This window comes from Amphiura filiformis, chromosome 19 (assembly GCF_039555335.1).
Source record: "Amphiura filiformis chromosome 19, Afil_fr2py, whole genome shotgun sequence".
NCBI lineage: Eukaryota > Metazoa > Echinodermata > Ophiuroidea > Amphilepidida > Amphiuridae > Amphiura > Amphiura filiformis.
The window spans coordinates 33,874,464-33,902,391 of NC_092646.1; the positions used below are offsets into that span (position 1 = coordinate 33,874,464).

The 27,928-nt window shown below is 37.2% G+C and overlaps 1 protein-coding gene across 1 annotated transcript; it reads right to left on the reverse strand.

Moving 5' to 3' along the window:
- Positions 1-20,070: 20,070 nt before the first annotated feature.
- On the reverse strand, positions 20,071-21,159 carry LOC140140519 (orexin receptor type 2-like). Its single transcript, XM_072162277.1, has one exon. It carries the CDS (start codon positions 21,157-21,159, stop codon positions 20,071-20,073), a length of 1,089 nt encoding a protein of 362 aa, XP_072018378.1.
- Positions 21,160-27,928: the final 6,769 nt, after the last annotated feature.

The following is a 27,928-nucleotide window of genomic DNA, read 5'->3' on the forward strand; positions in this document are numbered from 1 at the left end:
TGGATATAGGTTTAGGGCTGGCATTTTCACATTAAGGGGCATTCGGTGAGAGCAAAATATAAAAAATATGGGGTCATTGGATGAGAGCCAGATTCTTGGAATTCGGTGAGAGTAAAATATACCAAATATGGGGTGATTGGGGGAGAGACGAACCGTTTCAGGATCTAAATTAGGGGGCATTGGGTGAGAATATGACCTCTTTAAAATGGGGTCTTTGAGTGAGAACCAAAAGAAGTTTCGAAAATTGAATTTCTAGTTCTAAATGGACAGTGATAGATGATCATGACGACTCGTTGCTGTTGAAATGGAAATATAAGGGTATTTAGGTGACAGATCGAACGGGAAAATAAGGGGTCTTTCTTCGGGTGACAGAACATGTGATCATAAAAAATATGGGGTTTTAGGTGACAGAGGTGCTGAAAAAGGGGTCTTAACAGCCCTACATACTCGTTACCTCTTAAGTGGGAGTGCCCCCCACTCTGTGTTCTTACCAAAAAAATTGTACGAGGATGTGCCACGCAGACTTTTGGATGTGACTTTCTCTATACCTACTTATTGCTGTTTTTGCTACCCATCAATTAATAGGATGGAAACCGATGGTGCCTCAATTCTTATATCTCCGATTTCATTCAGTTTATATACACTGATACTATTTAAATTTTCCAATACCATATAAATTACCTACCAATTCTAACCAAATCTATGAATCACTTTGAATTTTTCGTTTTCATCTATGACATATACTTCTTCGTCTTACTTTTACCGTTTCTAAATGAAGGGACTGTATGATTTGCCATAATTATGCCGGATAATAATAGTGATTTTCTTCGTAACTTATAACTGAACTGAACTGACTATGCCGCCAAACTTTATGATCGATCACTGCGCATGGTATCTGGAGTACTAGCTGCCAGTATAGTCTTCAAGGTGTTTTTGCGAGCTATCACATTGGTGATACCGGCCATCACTACAATTATCAATCTTAGACGTGTAAGAAACCTTAACCGTGTAAAATTTTACACGTCTAAGATTTCATTGGTCAATAATTGAATACGCTTAAGATGATTGGCTGTTTGGGATTTCTGGCCCTGTAATTCGTTGATTTAAGTTGATCGCGAAATTCTAGACACAGAGTGCCATCGCCCCGATATCTTCATGGCAGAAATCGCCATGATGGTAGGCTCAATCCACAAGTTCTTTAACAGCCTCGCATGGTCATTTTGTTCTGACCTGTTTAATAGTTTTGAGACCATGGGCCGAGGGACTAAGGCTATTGACAATAACCTTGTCACTGACCTGGTACGATATCTGGTTTATACTACCTCTACCAGTGGTCTACACTGCGCTACCGTGTTATATTCTTGGCCCTGCAGGGTTGACGAATGAGAGCAGCAGTCATTTTTTTTTGTTCTGCACATATAAAATCTGAATTTTTGTCCGTTTTTGATTTCAAAACGCACGGTTGTTTGTCAATACGCACGCTTACGACTATCATGTTCTTTCAGTACATATATTTAAACAAGCCTTGTAATTGGCTTTTTTAGAAACCAAAAATGACGGGAGATATTCATCATTTTCTACCCCGGTATCAAAGATCTATCGTCTGAAAATCAATACACGTGTATCAGCGTGCATAGCAGAATACACGTGTATTGATTTAGTTCCCTGCCTGTACAATATAATTATGTACCAGGTGTTGTCGCTGTGAGACGTTTAAGATTGCATCTTAGACCTCTAAGATTGCATCTTAGACGTCTAAGATTGGATCTTAGATCTTTTTAATACACCTTAAAAGGTGTATGTGTATTATCTTAGGCGTCTTTAGAAGATATCCGCTATCCATATAACATGTGGTAATGCGCCTGTCTAACAACCCAGATAGTAAGTGTAGAGCAGAATATCAGACAGCTGATCACATCATCTTTGAATGCCCCCTCTACGAGCTGAAAAACACTGCGCTAGTCCGAATCGGAAAAACACTGCGCTAGTCCGAATATCGAACAAGCGCAGTCTTACCCAAATTCAGATTCGGACCAGCGCTGTAGTTTTCAGTTTCGGACTAACAGCCCACACTAGTAGAAATTTGCAATGAGAATTCTTTCAAAACGATGAGAATTGGACAAAAGTATCAAAACGATGAGAATTGGACAAAAGTATGAGAATTTAAAATTTTCTCATTTATATAAAACTTTCTCATTCAAATGAATGAGAAATACCAATTAACGTGTCAACCACCTGTCGCATTGTTTTAAATGAGAAAATTAACCACTTGTGACAGGTTGTTGACACGGTAATTAATATTTCTCATTCATTTGGATGAGAAAATTTTATATAAATGAGAAAATTTTAAATTCTCATACTTTTGTCCAATTCTCATCGTTTTGAAAGAATTTTCATTTTCAATTTTCCACTAATAACATGTGGTAATGCGCCTGTCTAACAACCCAGATAGTAAGTGTAGAGCAGAATATCAGACAGCTGATCACATCATCTTTGAATGCCCCCTTTACGCGCTGCCAAATGGAGCAACTGGTCTTACCGAAGTTGATGCAGAAACAAGGGGCTGGCTGTTCAGAAAGCATCTCGATATGTCATGGAGGCCACAATGAATTGCGAATTTGTAACATCAATATCACTTATAAATGTAGTTACCAGAGCACCACCATCATGCTAATTCATGACACAAGTCAACCTACCAAAAACATTCCATGTAAGATCATGCATAGTGTTGAACTTAATTTCTTCAGCAACATTTTCATGTAACATTCCTAAAATTGTATTTCAGACTGTGCTATTGTTTTCTGAGTGGAATTGTTTTTTCTTTTCCATTAGGACATTCTCCAGATCCAGTGCTACAAGAAATGCATCATGAATTGTAGGAGTATACGGAGAACACATAATTATTTGCCTAAAATCCTTTATGTTCGAGATTAAAACACATTGCACATGTAAAGCATTAATTAATCATTTATAATTAAAAAAATCCTACAACTGGGCTTCAGACTCTACTGTTTTTGTAGTAGAACTTCTTTCACTGGCAGACTGAGATTCTCCTTTCTTCGGTTTCAGTTTTTCAAGAAATGCATCTCGGTACGACTTGCTAAATATCGCATACAAGTATGGATTAATCATTGAGTTCGAAACTACAAGAATTCTAGTAAATACGAAATGAAGAAAACCTCGTCCTGACAAAGATGTTTTGATCCCAAGTTCATTCAATTGATCTGCAATTGCCGTTAATCGTTTGGGAGTCTGACAAATAAAGAAGGTGAAACCTAGTATAATCAGAAGTCGAGCGACTTGATTACGAATTTCCACAACATCACTCTTTTGTTGCTCACCTAAGGAGGTGGCTATGAATCGGTTGCTCAAAGCTCGAATAATAGCAGCATACATGACAAAGTTCATGATAAGGAGAATCAAATAAATAATTGCAATGGTAAACATAGTGTAAATTCTGAGAGGAACATAGTTGCTAATTACGTCACAAGTCCATCGTCTATCTGGGTATCGTTTATATTGTGTGTCATTCGGCCAAGCAATACATTCAAAACGAATTTCACTCTCTGATGGCAACATAGCTGTCGTTAAGAAAAGGGAAGTAATCCAACCGGCTATGATAACTTTTTTGGTACGCGATTCACCAGACAGCGTCCAATTGGAGAGAGGTAGACAAATTGCGAAAAAGCGTTCTAAAGAAACCAGTGTTATCAATATAACAGACACAAAGTACGACAAGAAGCCAAAGAAATTGATCACTATACAACTGTAAGAGGTAGTAAACGGTACTCCTCCTTGCAAAGTGTCTGTTAATAAAGTGTAGGCAAATATAAATCCTAAATATGTGATAAAAATCATATCTGCAATTGAAACATTACAGAGGTACGCATTGGTAATGGTTTGCATGCGTTGAACGCGATATACAGTCCATAAGAAGGCTCCATTGCCTAACAGTCCTATCAGTAATAATATTCCTATCATAATAAAATATGCTGTTTTAATCATAGGAGAATACACAAGTAGTGAAGCAGTTGCGTCATCTGTAATATTAACAGTGTTTTCTGGAGTACAGTCAAGATGTTCCATACTTGGTGTGTGTAAAATGTTCTTGCTCCAATAATATTTACAACCCCAAATCAACCTATGGGAATTGAATTCACACAAGCCAGTACAGTAATTGTTACACAGCTTCACTTTGTGTTGTAAACTGAAGAAGAGACACAAGAACTGAAACACAGGATATCAGTCTAGCAGTAGTCATGAAACTGCCAAGTAATGTTTATGTGTACTTGTAGGAAAGCTCCTGTCTGCACTAGTGGTACTGTCAATGAGTAGCGGGTATATGTATAACAATCCTTCGCTATTAATTGTGTTGTCTTATTTACAACAAGTAAAAGCACTGCAAGTGACGGTATGCAGTAATGACCAATAAAATGGAAGATGTAATGAAATTATAGTGTTTTGTGTGGAAATTTCCTCTGCTTCTTCACCAACAAAGCTAATTAAATTTTATGCAACAAACAATAAATACATGTGGCATACCGGAGGAAAAAATGTAGCTGTCCCTTTTCGGCACTTTGAGTGATAATAACCCTTCACTGATTGTGATGCCACAAAATGGTTAATTAATGTAGCACCAGGGTAGGTAAATTGAATTAGAAATGTTTGTTAGTGAAGCTAGCATCCAACTTTCTATGTTAGATGTCAATGTCACCGGTAATTTCATTTATTTATCTGCATCCTGTAAATTTCTAGGGGAATTTAGCCCTGTAGCTTATTAGCTATTTATGAAAAATAGCGTTTAATAAATGCTGTCATATGCTAGTCTTGCACTTATTTGGCATTCTCAACTGCTGATCATACATTTGAGTGCTATCTACTACTGAAAGCAGTAATTTTAAGTGCTATATATGCTGATAAAAGCATTCAATGAGTGTTATCAACTACTTACAACATCCATTGACTTAAAACTGGGCCCTTCCGATAGTCTTGTCGGCCCATAGTCTTCACATAGTCTTGCCGTCTTGTGCTGACAATACACAGTTCATCTCGTTGTGTTATAGCTGCAATAAATTGCACTTCACAAAAGCATCTTGAAATTTGAGATCCACTAAGTCGCAAGTAATAAATCCCTGTATTTTATTTTTACTACTTAACATCTACCATGTCTACTGTTGAAAATAATACATTTGAGTTTTATCTACTGCTGCTGACAGCAAACATCTGGTTGCCATTTAGTGGTATTATACAAATACTACATGGTTTGAAGGAAATAGGGAAACGACTTTTCCCGAGGAACTGGCTACAGATTAGTAATCAACTTGGCCGGAAAAATATGATGTGTTAATTCATTAGCTTTGGTCTAAAGTGACGTAATGTGGGGCACCGTAAATAATTTTTCGAGAAAATCAGGTTTATTGGAGAAATGCCAATATAAAATCGAGTAACTCATCAGACATTCATTATATTTTGTACTTGATGTGAAATCTCTGTAGTAAAATGAATAAGTTTTATCTTTATATAACTTTCAAAGGAAATGAAGCCACATTATTTTTGGCAGATTCAACACAGTATAAGTACAAAACGATATTTCAGTATGGAAACACTCAAAACACAATTCCCTAACCTTACGCCACCTCAGTCACATGTACTGTAATCCCTATGGCGTTACCTGACGACAGCTACATTCCATAGTGGCGTAAGGTTGCAGTCTCTCCAACATAAAACATCTCAAGATCCTCTATGGATACATTCACATTGGTAAAAATCGCAATGGTGACAAGTCTTTTCATTCCGCTGGTCACACAATGTGGAACTGCCTTCCGCGTACCATCAGGGAGGCAAACTCGGAGGAAACATTTCCGTTTTTGCATACAGAGGACCACAATACAATACAAAATGTCAAGCCATACCTTCGCGGATCGAAAACGGATCGATTGCGAAAGGGAGTACGAACTATTGTCTCTGAGGATGATGATATCGTAAATAGGGGGGAAACTATCGCACAATAGCTCTGTCACACTACGACGGACTGGGTTAACGAACATCACCGTATACAAAAATATTTTATCCGTTGGAAAAATCACCAGTCCGGCAGGAGATTCGGTGGGATTTGTGGTCCGATTCCCATTCGTCTCTCTATGCGTTGTGGCCGCTAATAATCCTGCAGGCGTCTTATATACGATCGTTCAACGTCCGACAAATGACCGGATTTGGGGGTCCGATTCTTGTTCGTCTCTCTATGCGTTGTGGCCGCTATTAATCCTGCAGGCGTCTTATATACGATCGTTCAACGTTCGACAAAAGACCGGATTTGGGGGTCCGATTCTTGTTCGTCTCTCTATGCGTTGTGGCCGCTAATAATCCTGCAGACGTCTTATATCCGATCGTTCAACGTCCGATAAATGACCGGTGAATCCGTCCCATGTGGCACCAGCAGGGACGTCGACCCTATCAGAAAAGTGGGGGAAGAGAGGGTGTTTGAGAGGGTTTGAGGCCCTCAGAGGCAGTGGCGTAGCAAGCACGTTTTCAGAGGGTGGACAAAGTGGGGAAAGACAACTTTTAAGGGCAAACTTTGACGAAAATGGTCAAAAATGGGCTAAAAAGTACAAAAAGTGCTACAAATCTTACATATCAGGGCAACCATCGTGGGGGGGGGGGGAACAATAGAGGTGAGAAAGCTTTGGACAATGAAGGCCCAATTGAAGCCATTTGTGGATCAATTTTAGCACTACTATTGGATACTATTTTAGTTTGAAAAAGCCGCAAATTGGTGAAACGAAAGCCTAATTGAAGAAATTGAAAAGTTTTCACCATTATTGTATAATATAAACAATTGTTCTAAACATAACACGTGAATGTCCAAAGCAGAAGCAAAAAGACAGACTTGTCCATTTTTGAAAATGAAAGTCCAATTGAAGCCATTTGCATGGGGACTGTATTTACATTATTAGGCCTATTGTGTAAAACTTTAGTTTTAAAAATGGTAAATTTGGAAAATTGTTTTATGGTGCACGAAACGCATTTGGCGGATAATAGCAGGACATATGAATAACATAAAACGAACATTGACAAACACTAACGGATTTGCTAAAATACCATCCATTTCTTATACGGAAGACCGATCCGGTGTAGTGTGACACTAAGACGGTCTAGGTCAACGTACATCACCGAATGCAAAAATATGCTATCCGGTGGCGAAATCACCAGTTCGGAAGAGTATTTGGGGGTCAAGGCCTCACAGGAACGTTTTTGCAACGAACACGGGCCGAGTGCAACGAACAAAGAACGAACATGAACGAAAGGAGAGCGAACAAACTCCGGCAATATGCAGCACCATACGAACAAACATCGGATAAATACCGAACATGTGTATTCGGTACACTCCGTTTCAAGTTTTGTGCATGCACAAAACTTGCCGACGGTCTTAACGAACATCACCTAACACGAAACGCATTTGGCGGATGATATTGACGAACAACAACGGATTTACTAAAATACCATCCGTTTCTTGTACGGAAGACCTATTCGGTGTAGTGTGACAGGAGCATAAGATAGGGCATACTGGCGATAGGTCAATCTACCCGGGTTGTGTCAAGTTGTGATTGACCAATGAATTGGTGTCATTCTCTCATGAATATGTATGAGGTGTAACAAATTAGTGCTACCTACTGCTGATAGTACTGACAATATCCATTAGGCTACTCTGATTGAAATCTATACACCCAATATAGAAGGCTGTTAGAATTGGTATGTTGGCCTAACTATGATCTGGCATATTTCATTATCAAATCCTTCAGTGCCGTCAAAGTTTTTAATGGTATAGACAGAATGTTGAAAAAACCTTCAACTGTTGGAATGCATATTGTATTGATTGTTTCAAGTTTAAAGCATATTGCAAGCGGCCCAATGTCGAGGTTTTGCAGTAAATATTCTGACACTTGATAAGTCCAATCACCCGTCATATTAATTGAATAACCTAGGTACTCATATATATAACTTATTGCGTTGGTTTTGCCACTGGATTACCTGAAATTGATGATGATTTGATCAGCTTAACCATGCTTATACCAATTGTTGCCTGATTTACGTTCGTAAAAAAAAAGAGCTGATTTTTGAGCCTTGATGTTAAGTTTAGCCCGATTGAAAAATGTTTCAACTTTCATTCCCATATCAACAATTTGCCGATGATCACGTATACATACGGTAATAACGTCCACACAGGCCTGGACGTACATACATACACACCCCACCCATACATACGCCACCCACCCCCACACATACATATAAGAGCTTATAAAACGCTATTACAAAAAGATCAAAGCGCTAAGTGAAACACTGCAAAACAAAATGAACAGAAGCAAAAACAGAAGCAAAAAGTCAAAGGAAGCCTTAGAAAATTTTCAAAATGTTGCCTCCGAGGTTGCCTCCTGATTGTACGCGGGAGGCAGTTCCACATTGCGTGACCAGCAGAATGAAAATACTTGTCACCATTGCGATTTTTACCAAAGTAAGTTTTCACAAGACTGGTATCCATAGAGGATCTTAAGTTAGGCTGCTTTATGTTGGAGAGGCTGCAACCTTACGCCACTATGGAAAGAAGCTGTCGTCAGGTAACGCCATAGGAATTACAGTACATGTGACTGAAGTGGCGTAAGGTTAGGGAATTGTGTTTTGAGTGTTTCCATACTGAAGTATCGTTTGTACTTATACTGTGTTGAATCTGCCAGTAATAACGTGACTTCATTTCCTTTGAAAGTTACATAAAGATAAAACCTATTCATTTTACTACAGAAATGTCACATCAAGTACAAAATATAATGAATGTCTGATGAGTTACTCGATTTTATATTGGCATTTCTCCAATAAACCTGATTTTCTCGAAAAGTTATTTACGGTGCCCCACACTACGCCACTATGGAATGAAGCTAATGAATTAACACGTCATATCTTACAGGCCAAGTTAATTACTTCACGGTGTTTATCAGAGGTAGATGGTATTCCTTGTTTTAACTAACAGTGGCTCCAGACCCTTGAGAGTCCAACCATTATTTCTTGTTTTGATTATCTTTGCATTATGTTTACTGTTAGGTGTCTGTGGTATAAATATAGTGTTAGCTAGGCTGACTATATCAAGCTTAATGCTCTTTTCTCTAGGCAAGCAGTGGACACAGATTTCCGGCATTTCCATTGCAGCAGGACGGATGCTTTCCATAATGTCTTTGTCGCATTTCCTAGGTTATAATCCACCTTACCAAATGTCTTTAATGAAATTGTCTTCTATTTCTCGCAAATTGCGTATTTGTATGTACCTTTATCAGAAACAGTAATGTCTTGTGTATGAGTTATTTCTTGTTTTTATCAAATATTTTTCTTTTCGTCAACGGGGTTGTCAGGGACCCTTTTAAGGTGATTTAGTTCGCTATTAATCCGCCAGGGACCCTGATAACTACCTTTTTTTGCCTTTTTCTGCTTTTGTATGTTTTCCTTGCCTGGATTATCAATAAATGAAATCAATCAAATCAAATATTATGAAACCTAAAATTGGGTTTCAGACTATAATACTCTGGTTGCATTTCTCTCTTTAGCTAACTCACTTGCCCTTCTATTTAGATTCAGTGCTTCAAAGAATGCATCACGATACGACTTGCTAAAAACCACATACATGTAAGGATTAATCATTGAGTTTAAAGCTACAAGAATTTTTGCCCACTGTATGGAATTTCTTTCACCATAGTCCGACAATAAAACCTTTATCCCAAGGTTACTCAACTGTTCCAAGATTATTAACAATCGCAGTGGGGTCTGGCAGACAAAAAAGACAATACCTAATATGATCAGAAGTCGTGCGACTTGATTACGGATTCCATTAACTTCACTCTTTTGTTTCTCACCAGCAGAGCTGGCTACAAAACGATTGCTTAAAGCTATAATAATGGCAGCGTACATTACAAAGTTCACAGTAAGAAGAATCAAATAAATAGCTGCAGTGATGACAATACTGTAAATTCTGAGAGCAACAGAGTTGCTAGCTACGTCACAAATCCAACGCCTATCTGGGTACCCTTTATAGTGCGTTTCATTCGGCCAAGCTATGCACTCAAAACGAATTTCACCATCTTGTGGCAAAATGGCTGTCGTTAGTAAAAGGGCAGTGATCCAACCGATTATGATAACTTTCCTTGTACGAGATTCACCAGACAGTGTCCAATGGTACAGGGGTAGGCATATTGCGCAAAAGCGTTCTAAAGAAACAACTGTTATCAATATAACGGATACAAAGTACGGCAAAGTGCCAAAGAAGTTGATCAGTATACAACTAGATGTAGTAGTAAATGGTGCTCCTCCTTGCAAAGTGTCCGTTGATAATGTGTAGGTAAACATAAATCCCAAATAGGTGATAAATATTATATCTGCAATTGAAACGTTACAGAGGTGCGCATTGGTAACAGTTTTCATGCATGGAACGCGATACACAGTCCATAAGAAGGCTCCGTTGCCCAACAGTCCTATCAGTACTACAATTACTATCAACATAAAATAAAATGTTTTCATTATAGGAGAATACACAAGTTGTGAAGCAGTTGCATCATCTGTAATATTAACAGTGTTTTCTGGAGTACAGTCAAGATGCTCCATGCTTGGTATATGTACGTATATGTACTTACTCCAATTTGCATCTCCAAATCGACCTATATATAAATTCACAAAATACAGTACATTACTGTTCCATAACTTCACTTTGTGTTGTAAACTGAAGTAGAGAAACACTAACAGGAACACGGGGTGTTATTCAGTCCAGCAGAAGAACCACGGAGTCCTCTAGCGCCATTGTGAAAAGGCATCTGTGTACTGCTACGTACTAGTAGGAAAATAATGGTCTTCACTAATGGCACTGCAAGTAAGCAGTGTGTATAATAACTCGTCACCATCGGCTGTGTTGCCTCATCGACAAAAATTGAGTCTATGCAATCATTGTAAGTACCGGTGTCCAGTAAGAACTCGCAAAATGGAAAGAGAGTGGAAATAATGAAAGAAGGGCTTTTTTTTTTTTGACATAGTGGCCAATTTACCCTCTATCCGTATTCTAAATCAGGTGATTTATCAGTGTTGTGTCCCACACATTAAAAGTACCATGTATTGAAGAGAACTGAGTGTCCCTGCTTGGCCGTTTTATGCGAGTGCCAGGTTAAGTAATTTAATAACACTTCCACTTGTATGCTTCTCAACTGTGTTAGTTACATGTAACTCTCTCAGTGTGGGTGTCAACTGCAGACGGCACGTTTGATTTTTTTTTTATTCAAAAATTTCAGAATTGTAAATTTTCATGACCACATTTGGTATCAGCATGAAAAATGCATTAAAATGAGTACAAACAAGCATTGTATTGGTTCAGCGGTTCTTAAGATAGATCTTGATATTTGACAAAATAATTTAAAACAAAGACTTGTTATGTTGAAGCTTATATGGCTAGCATGCAGAGCATTAAGGAAGTCAATAAAGGGCAGGTTTATTGAATTAGTATTGTTCACAAAATCCAATACATTGTCGCACTGCGCCCTGTTCTAAATAAAATACGAAGTAATGAATGACAAATTAGATGATGAATCAAATGACACAATATTATTAAACCTCCATTCAATTTATCATATATTAATTTGTCATTACAAGTGGAATTTCGAATCAGTCGAGAAAATATTTTTATAAGTTTAAAATACTGTAAATTATTCTTTCGGCATTAATGTTAGCATTATGAGGAAAGGCTGTTTTTAAAAAATACTAGAAGCGGCAATATCGTTTGCAATATGAACAGCATTTTCTGTAATAATAACAGTATTCTGTCAAAGCCTGTGTGAGTGTTGTTGTTACATCTGATAAAATAGCTATCACTTTGTCCTGGACAAGAAGTGATAAGACGACGCCGATTCCTTTGAGCTTTGGTGCTACAGTACTGCAGTGGTTTCATATCTTGAGGCTTCATGAGAAGAGAAAAGAGAACAATCGATGGGTTCTTGAAAAAGTTGGAGTTGGCAAAACACTGCCTGTTTATATATCCAGGGTTGAGAACCAGAAAGACTTAACTCACAATAACCTGCTCTCACAAAGTTGGGAAAAAGTTGACAAAATAACTTTGAGATATTCCAGATTTATAATCCTGCTTTTTATATCCTTTAAAAGTATACCAAACTGATTCATGACTAATTACCTTGGTCTTCAAAAATCAATATTTATTCCGAATTTCCTTTGTTTTGATTGAATTTTGTTGTCTTTAATGAACTGTATCTTCTAAAGTACCCTGGTAACTCTATACTCATGTTGCAACTAGATACTCCTGCCTGGAGAAAATTATCATCAATGGAATGCTTGAAGGGGAACACGAGAGAGTCAGACCAGCAAGCTGCCTTAGATGATATCAAAGAGCTGGCTGGCGTGAACACCACTATGGAACTATTAGGATTGCTGCTGATCTCTTCTCCAGTTGAGAGTAACACCATGTTGAATTTCGCAGTGACAGATGAAACAAACAAGTAGTAGGGCGCTTTGTCTGTACGCTGGCAATGTCACAACCGCGTAAACGCATTGATACGAATCTACTATTGTGAATTCGACATGGTGTTACTCTCAACTTTATGCGAGACAGGCTATTATTACATGGAGAGGTCTCCTCAAGCAGACTACACCTGCATAATGTTTACATTTATGTTATGTGATCAGAGAGACTGAGAGAGACACTGAAAACATTGCAATCAACTTCCTTAGCATGACTTCACTATGTGTTACACCACTGTGATCAAATATTCACCAAACATGGATCTATGTATTGTACAATACATCCACAGATCTATTTTTACCACTGAGTGTCATTGAGAATGTCCGGTCGGATGTCCCGACACCGCGGAGACAAGTTCTAATCCAAGACGAGGAGAGGATATGCAGTTTAAGGAACTTTTCCCAAGCCACCTTTACAGAGTAATTATAATGTAGAGCTCATCTTAATACATCTTAATAAAGGCTCCCAAGGCGACTGTGCTGTTGTTCTACCAATGAATAACTTCTGTCTACAGATTCCAATATTTTCAGTATAATAGTTCTATGAAACATGAACCTGTCACAATATTTAATATCATGGATATCAATTGATGCACATACTCGCTGGGGAAAAGTGATTGTTCCTACCCTGCATTAGCTGTAAATGCGTGCCAGGAAAAATAATCTTCCACTGTTGGGTTCACCTCAATGTGGTTTGTAGGACCAGTATAGTAGGAAAGTAGAGTTTGTCAGAATATAACTTTTTTATCCGATACAAACATAATAAACACTATCTATAATTTCATTTATGTATGACTTTTAGTGTTGTTTAATTTTGATAAAATGCAATGTCATGACAAATAGCAATTTGAGTTTTAGTTTTAATGTAATTTTACTCACACTGAAGTCTGTATACTTATTACTGCGTTCATTTTACTCAATTCTTTGACGAAGTAAGTGTGGTTTTTGTGCCGCTCACATTCTTTCTGACCATGTACCTGTGAAGTGTCAAGAAAATCCTTAACGGATTATGTAAAGTACGTTTTTGTACATTTTGTAAAATGAGGGAATATACTTTATTGATTTTAGGTACATTGTAATCCTATACTGCAGCAGCAAATAGGAGCTAAATAATTTTAGAAACCAAGCCATTGCTATACCTACTGATGACAACAAGGGGCTATTCAGATCACATGCACAAAGTGCGTTTGCAGCATACGAATGTCAGCTCATATAAAGGCATTATGCAAATTGCAACTGGCGTATTAAAGTGCTGCGCTAAAAAGCCCCAGAATATTATTATAAATTGGGTTATATTAAAAACAAACAGCAGCCATCTTTAGAATACTTCAATATGAAAATGTCTATAACAAAAAAGTTCATGTCACATACTGATTTAGTAAACAAAGAAAATATAAAAAGTGCATTCCACTTCAAATGGGGGTTCCTATTTTCTTCTTGAGACAAACCTTATAATTAATATATATAACTGAACTTTGGATCAAGTTGCTTTTGAACTGTTCATGTGAGACCTGATTTTGTATTTTTTGCCTATTTTGAAGTTGACCTCAAATGACCACTGACCTCAGTTGAACACAGTGGCGGCGCTGGGGTGGGGGGGGGGGGGTGGTGAGCAAATGCACACCAGTCAGAACTCTTGCCCCCTGTTGCTCCAACATTACGAAATTGTCCACTTTTTGCGGTAATTTTGCGCAAAATTGGTTGATTTTGCCCCTCCCCACTGAAATTCACTTTTCCCCCCTAATGCCCCTGAACAGAATTTATGGTGCCTTCACTGCTTGAACACCGTCAATAGATGAGGGTTCCCGCCAACACACTGCAGGGTTTATTGTTCTATTGTGTCCCATTTGAGCGCTGACACATTAGAAAATCTTGCCAATGAATATTCATGACAGTGTACATTCAACGTCCAGTTATCGAAATTAGGTGACTTGTGTTTGGTGGGTGTAAAGTACATCTGACTGGGTGCTTTAATTACGCGTTTAGGCTTTGACATCATTTAATGGCTGCCTAGTGCTGTTATGTGCTTAGTTTCTATTATAATTATAATTATTTTCTTTATTCATTCCTTTCTTTTCCTTTCTCTGCACTTTCTCTTTCTTATACCTACACTTTTTTTCTTATACTTACAGATTTCTTTATGACATGGGGGGTGGATTTTAAAAGTACGTCCGGTAAAGTGAATCAAGCACCTTATAGTACAATTGCGCGCGAAAAATTTCACCATAGGCCTATTAAACTAAACTGGTGAAAAGTGGAAGAAATTCGCCCGAAGCGTGAAAAAAATTGCCATGTGGGGGGGGGGGTGGTTGGTAAAATGGCCAAATATGAGGTTAATTTCGACAGAAACCCATACACATGCGTCAACATTGGGGCGGGGGATAATTGTATGGACCACCTCCCTGGCAAAATATTGGGATTTATCCCCATCCCCGAAATCAATGCCTATGCACTTTAGCGGCATGTCAATCGTTCTCCATCTCCCGCTTTCTCCTTCTCCCCCTCTGTCTTTCTTTTCCTATTTGTCTTCATCCCCTCCCCTACAATCTCGATCACCCATCTGCTTCTCCTCTTTTCATCCCTCGACCCCTCCTTCACTACCTCACACTACCTGAATTACCCCGGCCCTGGCTTATAAAATGAAACCCATTTGACTTTATTGAACAGACCTATAACCATGATAACAATATTAAACTGCGAAGTAGTTTATATCACGAATGTGACACAGATAGACCTACATGTACATGTATATACCTAGTAGTCATGGCACGTTGTACGGGTAATCGATCAGCAAATCTATTGAATTTATTTAAATGAGGCGCCTAAATAAAGGTGGGTGGTAAATAATTGTACGTCAATGTGGGCGCTTTCACATAACATTCTTTTGATCACTTATTGACAGTAGTCTGCCTGGACTGCGTTACTACGTTGTCAGGTTAGTTACCGATTTAATGGCGGAACTCTTTTGTCCTGAACAAAAGGTACCTCTCGATGAAGAGCTTTTCGGTAAATCAATTCGGAACATACGCGTTTTAGATGCATAGTATGGGAAGGAACCCAAAACATTTTATACAACCGTGAGAGGTAGCAAACGACACCCCCATTTTGTAAGGTATCAGTTAACAATGTGTAGACCATTATAGATGCAAAATATTAGATCTGCAATTGAAACGCTGCAAAGATATGTATTGGTAACAGTACGGTAAGATAATCACTAGTATGATAAATAAGGATTTCTTCAAGGAGAATATACCAATAGTGAGCGTGTTTTCTATGACGATTGAACATGACAATCTTCTTTCGTCATAGTCAACACTTGTTCTCATGTAAACTTTTAATAACAACAGCAACAACAACAAGCTATTCACATACTAAAATTTAAACACACATAATTTTCTTACTTTAACTGTCAATTCATATAAAACACTTCCATAAACTAATTTTTAGACTACTCTCGTTTCTTTAGGAGCCATAACTATTTACAAGAGCTCAGCCTTCCAAGGCAAAGCTGCAGCTTATTGCAGCCACATCCCATTGAACGAGGGATTCCCCAACAAAGCTGTCGAAAGCTGTACACTTGTGTGGGCCCTTATTAACGAAATGTCAGCATATTTTCCTCTAAGTTTTTGATTCAGGGCGTAAGCCCGATCACATCCCTTAAACATTCATATGAATGTATGTTTCAGATTACGGTTTTTGGATCCCGATGTTTCAAACTCAATGTTCCAACCTCTCAATAAGAATTTTTTAATAATGAGTTCCTAAAACCTGGGATTCACACTCTACTATTTTTTGATGAAACTGAATTTTTTTCATTTTCAAACTGAGATTCATTCTTCAGATTCAGTGCTTGAAGAAATGCATCACGGTATGACTTACTAAAAATCACATACAAGTACGGATTAATCACAGAATTTAAAGGTACTAACACTATTACTAATATTTGAAATAAACCTTGGTCAGGCCAAAATCGTTTGCTTCCAAGCTGACCCAATTGATCTGAGATTGATGACAGTCGTTTAGAGGTCTGACAGACAAAGAATACAATACCAAATATGATCAGAAGTCGAGCAACTTGATTACGAACTTCTGTAACTTCACTCTTTCGTTGCTCAACTAAGGAGGTTGCTACAAATCGGTTGCTTAATGCTCGAATAATAGCAGCATACATTACAAAGTTCACGATAAGAAGAATCAAATAAATAGCTGCAACAACAACAATACTGTAAATTCGGAGAGAAACAGAGTTGCTAATTACGTCACAATTCCAGCGTTTATCCGGGAGTCCTTCATATTCGGCCTCATTCGGCCAGATTATACACTCAAATCGAATTTCACCAGCTTGTGGGATCATGGCTGATGTTAAGAAAAAAGCGACGACCCAACTAACTAGGATAACTTGTCTTGTACGAGATTTACTAGAGAGGGTCCACTGGGAGAGGGGTAAACATATCGCATAGAAGCGCTCTAAAGTAACAAATGTTATCAAGATAAGAGATACATAGTATGGGAAGTAACCCAAGAAATTTATTAGTATGCAACCGTGAGAGGTAGCCATCGGCGCTCCGTTTTGCAAGGTATCAGTAAACATTCCGTAGACAAATAAAGATGTAAAATAGAAAATAAATATCAGATCTGCAATTGAAACGCTGCAAAGATATGTATTGGTGACAGTTTGCATATGTTGGATCCGATAAACAGTCAGAAAGAATAATCCATGGCCTAACAGACCTGCAAGTGATACAATCACTAGTATGATAAATAAGGATATCTTCCCCATAAGAGGAGATACCAACAGTGAAGCGGTTGCATCATCTGTAATATTAATAGTGTTTTCTGCAGTACACTCAACATTCTCCATGTTTGATGTATTTACTGTGAATCAGACTGTGTCACCAATGCATCTGTCTATAACACCAAGCCTCTTGCGGAACAGGTAAGCAGTCAACAGCTTCAGTTTCTTGGGCTCATATATACTCTGTATGCCAAGACGACGGACCTGTTCTATTGTGTGCTCTTTATACACCACAGCATGTGGAAACAAGACCAGGTTGGCAGCGTATATCATTTCTTACATACAGGCAATGTCTGCTCGGGATAGTGATGCTCCAACCAGACCAAAAATATCTCTGGCCTAGGATCGCAAAATTTGGAAGAAAGTTGCCTGCTCCGCAGCCGACGGATGCTGATGATGATGCTCTTGTTTTTCGGAAATAAATGAAAGTACAAAGAGTATCAATGGCTATCATGTTCCATCAATTAGATGATTTACTTGAGTCTTGTAGATGGCAGAAGCATGTTGCTTTAGCATCTTGTAAATAATGATACAACTATTTCTCCTGAAATTCCTGACTTAAAGCAATTATTGATAGGAAACCACTGCTCTCTCCGTCGGTCTATGTACAAGTGGTAGTGTGTGTAGTATTTCCATTAATGAATCAAAATTTTTTCTTAGCCGATTTTACACTCCAAACTGCAGTTCCCAATTGACCCATTATAATACAGCATACAAATGCATCAGCAAAAACTGCTGTATATATATGGCACTGCTGCACTGAACTGAAGACCATGCATCTGTTGTAAAATATTACCGCATAAGAAGAGGCACGAGTGAATATATGACTTATTGCACTTATTGCGCCAAGCTTGGGTGCCAACACCTGTACTAGCAGAGATGTGGTAATTGAATTTGAGATAATCATCTGAGCACAGCTTGTCATTCCAGTATCAAATATTAAATGCACTTGATGTTACGTGACGAAAAGGGTTTTCGGTTAAGGCTTTGGTTTCTAGGTTACTTAAAACAGAGCGTAAAATGCCAAGGTCATACCAAATTACATCAATTTTGTCCACCGTTGGAACCACAAATTAAACACCAAACATTTATAAATATTCACCTTCATTACGAATTCAATTTAAATGATCAGTACGTGACATGCTTCCCATAAAAACATCTTGTCAAAAGATAATTCTAAAACCTTTCGAACATAATATTATATCACAACACAATAATGGTATTGCAAAATTGCATTAATTATGTTACCATGCAAGCAAATGAATAGACTGTGGGAGTATATTGAACACAAACTGAATCACGTGCAGGTTTGTTCCTTACTTATTATATTAGTTCTGGGTGGGCACGTAATGAAATGAAGAAGTAAATAAAGAGAAATGTTCTATTCTAATAAGTGATGTAAACGTATTATAGAAAATTACGACAAATTCCAAAACGTATTGGAGTGTTGGGAAAGGGTAGTCCGACCTTTTTTCTAAGTTACCAGACTATACTCATTTCACACTGTGATCACTATCTCACATGGCGCAAGAAAGACGAATCGCGAAAGTCCAGTGCCTGCGCCGCCCGAAAAAGGGGAGGGCGGTTGCTGGAATTTTGTTTCTTGAGCGATCAGAGTTAGAGTATAGTTGGTAACTAAGAAACAACAGGTTCTACTCGTCGGACTAGGAAATGGTTAATACAGAACACTTCACCACGGCCATTGTCTGAACTGTAATTAAACATTGAGTTTTGGAAATCAATCTTATACTGGAACTTACTTCATTCAATTTGTTATGATGCATTGCTATGTGACCAGTACCTGTACAAAGATACAAATGTTACCCCAAATAAATTTGCAATGGATTATACATTGTTTTAGTTTTTGCCTTCTAATGATGTGATCAATTGATTGATTATGGGTTGACTGATTTGGAACTTTCCTGTGTTTTTTTGTTAACATCTTATTTGTGTATTTGTATTTTGAGCAGTACAACTTATATTAAAAATATTTATCCTAACTTATTCTTAGTTAAATCTTAATAACACTGTTTTGTTTAGCAAAAATAAGTCACCGTCATGAAAAACCTTTTCTGAAATGAACGAAACTTGTTTACTGTTTTATATATTATAGAACACACACTACATACTGTTTTATTATACATACTCGCGCTTCAACAAGCGTTGACACATTTCATCTCAAGAAGTACTGAACCAATACTAGGTTTCTTTGTACTCATTTTAATGCATATTTCATGCTGATTTCAAATATGGTCATGTGAATTAACAATTCTGATTTGTTTTGACACTTTTAGAAAAAAATGATACTTGCCATCTGCAGTTGACACCCGCGTGGAAAGAGTTACGGTAATGGGATGGAAATATTGTTTTATCCATTTCTTATTTGAATGATTGAAAGAGGCTGCCTCTTCCCCACCTCTTACACAGGTCCCTTTATCCGCACTTTCAGCTGCACACTATTCGGTTTCTTTAGGGCCCATACCTATTTATTAGAGCGCTGCCTTCCAAGACAAAGCTGCAGCTTATTGCAGCTACAATATTTTATAATTATGTTCCCATTGAATGAGGGATTCCCCAACCAAGCTGTGGAAAGCTGTACACTGGTATGGGCTCTTTAGTGAAATGTCAATCCATTGTTCTTCTCCAAGTTTATGATTCAGGGCTTAACCCCATCCAGTTAACATTTATATGAAGTGGGATAATAAGTAAGTTCAAAAACTTGGGATTTACACTGTACTATTTTTTAGTGAAACAGAATTTGTTTCTTTCACTAACTGAGATTCCTTCTTCAGATTCAGTGCTTCAAGAAATGCATCACGGTATGACTTACTGAAAATCACATACACGTAAGGATTAATCACTGAGTTTAAAGGTACTAAAAATATTGTTAATATGAAATCAAAGAAACCTTGGTCAGGCAAAATTCTTTGGCTTCCAAGCTGATTTAAGTGATCTGAGATTGCTGACAGTCGTCTTGGGGTCTGACAGACAAAGAAAACAATACCAAATATAATCAGAAGTCGAGCAACTTGATTACGAATTTCTGTAACTTCACTCTTTCGTTGCTCACCTAAGGAGGTTACTACAGATCGGTTGCTTAATGCTCGAATGATAGCAGCATACATGACGAAGTTCGCGATTAGAAGAATCAAATAACTAGCTGCAACATAAACAATACAGTAAATTCTGAGAGAAACAGAGTTGCTTATTACATCACAATTCCAGCGTTTATCTGGTAGCCATTCATATTGTTCCTCATTCGGCCAGATTATACACTCAAAGCGAATTTTACCAGCGTGTGGGATCATGGCTGCTGTTAGGGAAAGAGCGACGACCCAACTGACTAGGATAACCTGTCTTGTACGAGATTTACTAGAGAGGGTCCACTGGGAGAGGGGTAGACATATTGCATAGAAGCGCTCTAAAGTAACAAGTGTTATTAAGATGAGAGACACATAGTATGGGAACACACCCAAGAAAATTAATAGTATGCAACCGTGAGAGGTAGCAACCGGCGCTCCTCTTTTCACGGTGTCAGTAAACACTGTGTAGACAAATGAAGATACAAAATAGAAGATAAATATCAGATCTGCAATTGAAATGCTGCAAAGATATGTATTGGTAACAGTTCGCATACGTTGGATCCGATAAACAGTCAGGAAGAATAACCCATGGCCTAACAGTCCTGCAAATAATACAATCACTAGTATGATAGATAAGGATATCTTCATCATAGGAGAATATACAAATAGTGAAGCGGTTGCATCATCTGTAATATTAATAGTGTTTTCTGCAGTACAGTCAACATCCTCCATGCTTGATGTATTTACTCGTACTGTGAATCAGACTGTGTCACCAATGCCTCGATCTGGCTATATGCCATGACCAACCCCAAACCTCTTGTGGAACATGTAAGAAGTCAACAGCAGAAGTTTCGTGGACACATACTCCACATGCCAGATGACGAACCTGTTATATTGTATGCTCTTTATACACAACAACATGGGCAAACGGGGACCAGGTCGGCAGCGTAATCATTTCTTACACATATGCAGTGCTTGCTTGGGGATAGTGAATGCATGTTCCAACCAGACCCAGGATCGCAAAAGTTTGAAGAAACTTGTAGTTGCCTGCTCCACATCCGACTGATGATGATGATGATGCTCTTGCTTTTTAGATAATAAATGAAAGCATAAGGAGTATAAGTGACTATACTTTAGTCTTGTAGATGGCAGTAGCAGTCTATATGAATTTACTTTGAAAATCTTGTAAATAGATGACTATTTCTGCAGAAGATCCTGCCTTCAAGTAAATGCTAGGAAACTACTACTTTCTCAGTTGGTATATGTAGAAGTGTGTGTAGTATTTTTCATTAATGAATAAAAAGTGGTTCTTAGCCGATTTTACACTCCAATCTGCAGTTTCAAATTGACTTACTACTATGCAGCATACAAATGCATCAGCAAAATCAGTTGTATTGCACTGTTGCACTGACCTGAAGACCATGCATCTGTTGTAAAATATTACTGTATAGTAGAGCAGAGACACACATGAACATGACTTACTGCGCGCGCCAACAGTGTACTGGCATTACATGTTCAATTGAAATGATCAGTGTCATGCTTGCAGCTAGAAGCAACTTGTCTAAATACAAACATTCGAGCATAACATTATATTACAACACAATCATGGTACTACAAAATTATGTTACCATGCAAGCAAAATGAATAGACTATGGGAGTATATTGAATAAGAACTGAATCACGTGCAGGTTTGTTCCGTACTTATTATATTAGTTCTGGGTGGGCACATGAATGAATAAGTAAATAGAGCAAAATGTTCTATTTTAAGTGATATTATAAACTGATGATTAGGCCTATACCAAATTACGATAAATTCAATATCATATCGGAGAGTTGGGAAATGGTTAATACAGAACATAGGACATTGATTGTATTGAGTTTTAAAAACAAATATAATACTGGAACTTTAATTTTTGCTACATTGCGTTGCTATGTGACCAGTTAGTTACATGATAGAGTCTGGTGGTTCAACGCAAAGTAGCAAAGTTGCACAAAGTAAGTTCCAGTATTAGATTTAATTCCAAAACTGTTTTAAAAACTACTGGATAAGGACATTCAATCAGAATTAAGTATCATAAATCTCATCCTATTTGCATAGTGTCTAGTTAGTGAGCCCCTCGATTGATGATGATACCTGTACAAAAATAAATGTTACTCCACATAAATTTGCAATGGATTATACATTGCTTTAGTTTTTTCTTCTAATGATGTGATCAATTGCAAACAAGCTCATTAATATTCATAAATATGTAAATAAAATGACACAAAACCATACAGCACAGTTGGCTATATACCATATCCAATCCCCAATCGGTTATTGCGTAGGAGCTGCACAGTGCATTAATAAATTTGCCAAACAAAGAAAATAAGAAATAAACAACCAACCACTTGTATGATAACATAAGCCCCACATATCGTTATGAACACGGCAGAGTGCCGAATAAGCTAAATTGCTGTTCTGAGCAAACGGCGTTTAAAAATATTGGTACCATTCCATTGGTCCTTCTAAAAATTTAGAACTGTCGTGAGCACTCATTTGAAATGTATATTATAGAAGTTAATGTACACGACTTATTGGCAATACTTGCATATTACTGTATAGTAGAGAAGAGACACACATGAACATGACTTACTGCGCTATTGCGCCAACTGTGTGTGGCAGTGTTGTGCTGATTGAATTTGAGATAACGATGAGCACTTCTTGTCAGTCCAGTGTTACAAATATCAAATGCACTTGATGTTATCATGGTTATGTGACAAAAGCAACTGTCCCTACGCCCTACTGTTCCTTTTTAGATCAAAAAGCAATTGTTTTATCAAATGAAACACATAGCTGACTTATAATCCTTTAGTTGTAACTGGCAATAAGAGTCCAATTCTAATACAGGGTGTCCCAAAAGTAACTTAACATTGTGAATTGGCCATAACTTGCGTTGTGTTAATAGTGTTGTAACAAAACTTGCACAGTATGTAGATAATTTTTTTAGAAATGTTATGATACCAAACATGCCTATGTGGTCATGACCCTTTGGTATGAAATTAACGGATATCTACCATACCGTAAAACCCACTTTTATAAACGCAAAATAAGTCTCGTCATTTGAGACGTGATAACACGATATAACGTGTTATCGTTTTCATATCTGTTTTGTTTAATTTTGCTATGTTTGTTTGATTGTTTGTTTGTTTTCAATGCGTAATCTTCATTTTCTGTTTTATCTGGATTTTATATTGAAACTGCTTAAGTTTTTTTCTGAGGATTCGATGAACAGTTGTACGCGGTACGTTGTTTTCCATTGAAAGTCGACGTACTGATCGTCTTGGGTTTTTCGCCACCACTCTTCATATGACATCAATGTTTGTAGCCGATCTTCCTGTTCTTCCACGTCCTGCCCGAGGTAGATTATGAACAGATCCAGTTGATAGGAATTCCTGCACTAGTTGCTGGATTGTATTTCGGCTGGGTGCATAATTTACATTAAAATGTTCCCTAAACTTTGCTTGAGTGAGTTTGTCCGACTTTGTCTCGGCAAAAAAACATGAATCCGTGGATCTAAAGGAAATTCATCTTCACTTCAAAAGTAAAGTTTAATATTGTCAATATATCCTAATTATAATCTAAAACAGCAGTCACGCTTACTCTAGGCCATGTTATCCATGAATGTTCATACCTAAATGTAGCGTGTGCAGTGAGTGAACCAACTCTTTTGTTGAGGGAAGCACATCATTCATGTGCTTGAACATTCATGTGCTAGAACAAACCCACAAAAGCTTGCTTTTGTTGGTTTGATACACACATATGTAAAGTCGCACAGTAAGGTCAAGGAGTCATCAATAATGCTGTTTTTGGTATCAGAATAATTCTAAAAGATCAATCTATGTGAATATGTTCTCCATTTTGATATGAAGTAGGAAATATTTGAGATAGGGCAAATTCACAATGTTAAGTTACTTTTGGGACACACTGTATTTAGCAATTTGAGGAAAATGTGCAGTTTTGCATGTTTTTTTAAAACAATTTTGGAGTCATAAAAGAGGGCTAAGAGTTTGCTCATAATTGTATGTTAATTGGTTATGAAACAGAGAATGTATTTTCAAAACAATTAGAATACACAAACTGAAATTTGTTTTTTGTATAAGTTTTTGAGCTTGATTGTCATAACATAAAAACCACAGTTTTTTTGCCCTGTATTTCCACAAATTTGCCCAATATTGAAATTGGACTGTAACTACCAGTTAGAGTTAAATAAAAGAATTGGGATTTTGCTATATGTCTCAATGGCAGAATAGGATAATATTTTTCTGGAAACTGGAGTAGGTGTTCGCACCGACTTTAATGGGAAGCATGATAACCTTCACATTGCGCTGTATCATTTACAAACGCACGGACCATCTATACAAATTTAATAACTTGACTTTATGAACAATGGGCTGTTCCAGACATTTTCCACACACCCCCCTCAAAAATGACAAAGTAAAATTTAACAACAAATAAAATAAATGTGGAATTTCCCATGGGCGATTTTGCAAAATTATACACAGTTTTTTCCGAGCCACCCGTAACATTAGTTTGATATCCCAGCCAAAAACTTCGGGTGTACATTTGTAAATTGGGATTTATATGCATTTACACCAAAAAGCTATTCGAATTCCCAATTTTGTACATTCTGATGTGCATCTGCATGGGAAATGGGATGTTCTTTCGACATCTCATGATAGGAATTCCCAAGCAATATTGAGGGGAAAAGGTGTAAGTAATCCCAATGCCAGCTTTGGGGGTGTATGGAAAATGTCTGGAACAGCCCAATGAAGGTGTTGGCATGCAGTAATATCTTAAAATTAAAAGCAGACATGTGTAACTAATGATATAAAAGCTTTTTGTGCTCTATGCACAGACACTATAATTTGTCCCTTGTCGTATTAAAAAAGCGAGCTAATGAAATAAAACCTCTATGCTTTATGCAATGACACTATAATTTCCCTTTTATTTTGCTGCATTTAAAATCAACTCTTCGCATGAGATCCGAGATCTCATGCGAAGTGAAAAGTGAAGGACATGAACAAGTGAAGGACATGAACAAATTAGCGCTTTCTTTTGTCAAAATATGTAATATAAATATCAGTAGCAGTAATAATTATACAAGAAGAGCTTTTTCTTTTGTGTATTTTATTCGTTATCTTGGTGGTATATTTGGGAACAGCCTGTTTGTCTGAAGGGTCATTAATTCAGAACGTGTTAGAGATAGGGTTTATGGCATTTTATTTAGATTATGAATAGGGCTATGGCTAGGCATTATAGTGGTAGTGTTAGTGACAAGTTTAAGATCTACCAAAAAGTAATGCAAAATTTGGAATATGCAGTCGAAGCAGAATTCACCTTTTCGGTAAATCCCATAACCCTTTGCGAGTACACCTGAGAATTCGTCATTTGACGTCACGCCGACTTGCAATACGCAGTAACGATGTTCGATAAACGATGTGCGCATCGGCGCAGATCGGCGTGACGTCAAACGACGAGGTCTTAGGTGTACTCGCAAAGGCTTATGGGATTTACCGAAAAGGTGAATTCATGTCTACACATTATGACATCTCATTTGTTGCAATGGTTCCAATATTGATGTCACACCGTACATTTTGATGAAAGTAACCCATGTAGGTAATTGTGGTGCTTGTTTGTAATTTTTGCATTATTGCATTTTGTTAAGGAATCGGATATTAACGTTTACACAGTATTATTGTGGGAGCTGAAAGTACACCAGGCATATCAAATTGCATTTTGAATACGAGTAATGTCCTTCTGATATCAAATAATTTTGATTGTTGGAAATTTGCGATAATACAAATTTTATGACAAATTATTGGATATTTTTGAAAAGTAAACTTTATAAATCTAATGATATGTATTTAAACTTAAGTGTATGTAGCTGAGAGGAAAAGCAAACGATAAATAGAAAAATTTTGACATTTCATATTGAAAATATACATTTTCCCCAAAAGACCACATTTGTTTGTGTGTGATATATGAAAGGTCAAAATTTTCAATTGATCATCGGCTCCCCCAGCTACATACACATTTAAGTACATGTCATTAGATTGATAAGACTTACTTCGAGGACTGTTAAATATCAAAAATATCAATTTTTAAGCATTTGCCATAAAACGTGTATTATATCGTGAATTTCTATAAAAAAAATTGATATAAGAAGGATCCCATATCTTTACCAATTTAATGACTGGACACCTTAATAACAATAGTGTGATAACAATATACGGTATAAAAACTATATAACTACTGTTAAGCAGTCATTGAAATTTGAAAGAGAGTGTATAATAAAAGCTTCTGTACACATATAGGATTGACATTTTATTGTTGTACATCCTATCAAAAACAATAAAACAGTGTACATGCTATAACTTATGCACACATAAACTTTAACAGTCAATTCATATAAAAACTTAATTCCAGAAATTACTTTCTCTACGTTTGGATTCAGCTAAGGCTTAACACCTACCCACCCCAAGAAATATTCATATGTGGGTTTCAGATTACAATTTTCAGATCTCCATTTTAAGATTGTTCAATGTTCCAAAAGGTCTCAACAAGACTTTGATTCAGTTATTCCTAAAACCTGGGATTCACGCTCTACTATTTTTTGGTGAAGCAGAATTGTTTTCTTTTGTGAACTGAGATTTTTTCTTAAGATTAAGTGCTTCAAGAAATGCATCGCGGTATAACTTACTGAAAATCACATACAAGTATGGATTAATCACAGAGTTTAAAAGTACTAAAGTATTTTGGTAATATTAAATTTAAGAAATATTCGTCAGGCAAAAATCCTTTGGTTCCAAGCTGACTCAAGTGATCTGAGATTGATGATAGTCGTTTAGGTGTCTGACAGACAAAGAATACAATTCCAAATATGATCAGAAGTCGAGCGACTTGATTACGAACTTTCGTAACTTCACTTTTACGTTGCTCACCTGAGGAGGTTGCTACAAATCGGTTGCTTAATGCTCGAATAATAGCAGCATACATGACAAAGTTCACGATTAGAAGAAGCAAATAAATTGTTGCAACAACAACAATACTGTAAATTCTGAGAGAAACAGAGTTGCTAATTACGTCACAATTCCAACGTTTATCTGGGAGCCCTTCATATCGTTCCTCATTCGGCCAGATTATACACTCAAAACCAATTGCACCGTATTCTGGGATCATGGCTGCTGTTAGGAAACAAGCGACGACCCAACTAACTAGGATAACTTGCCTTGTACGAGATTTACTAGAGAGGGTCCACTGGGAGAGGGGTAGACATATCGCATAGAAGCGCTCTAAGGTAACAAGTGTTATCAAAATGACAGACACATAGTATGGGAATAAAGCGAAGGAATTTGATAGCATGCAACCGTGAGAGGTAGCAAATGGCACTCCTCTTTTCAAGGTATTTGTTAATAATGCATAGGAAAATATAGATGCAAAATAGAAGATAAATATCAGGTC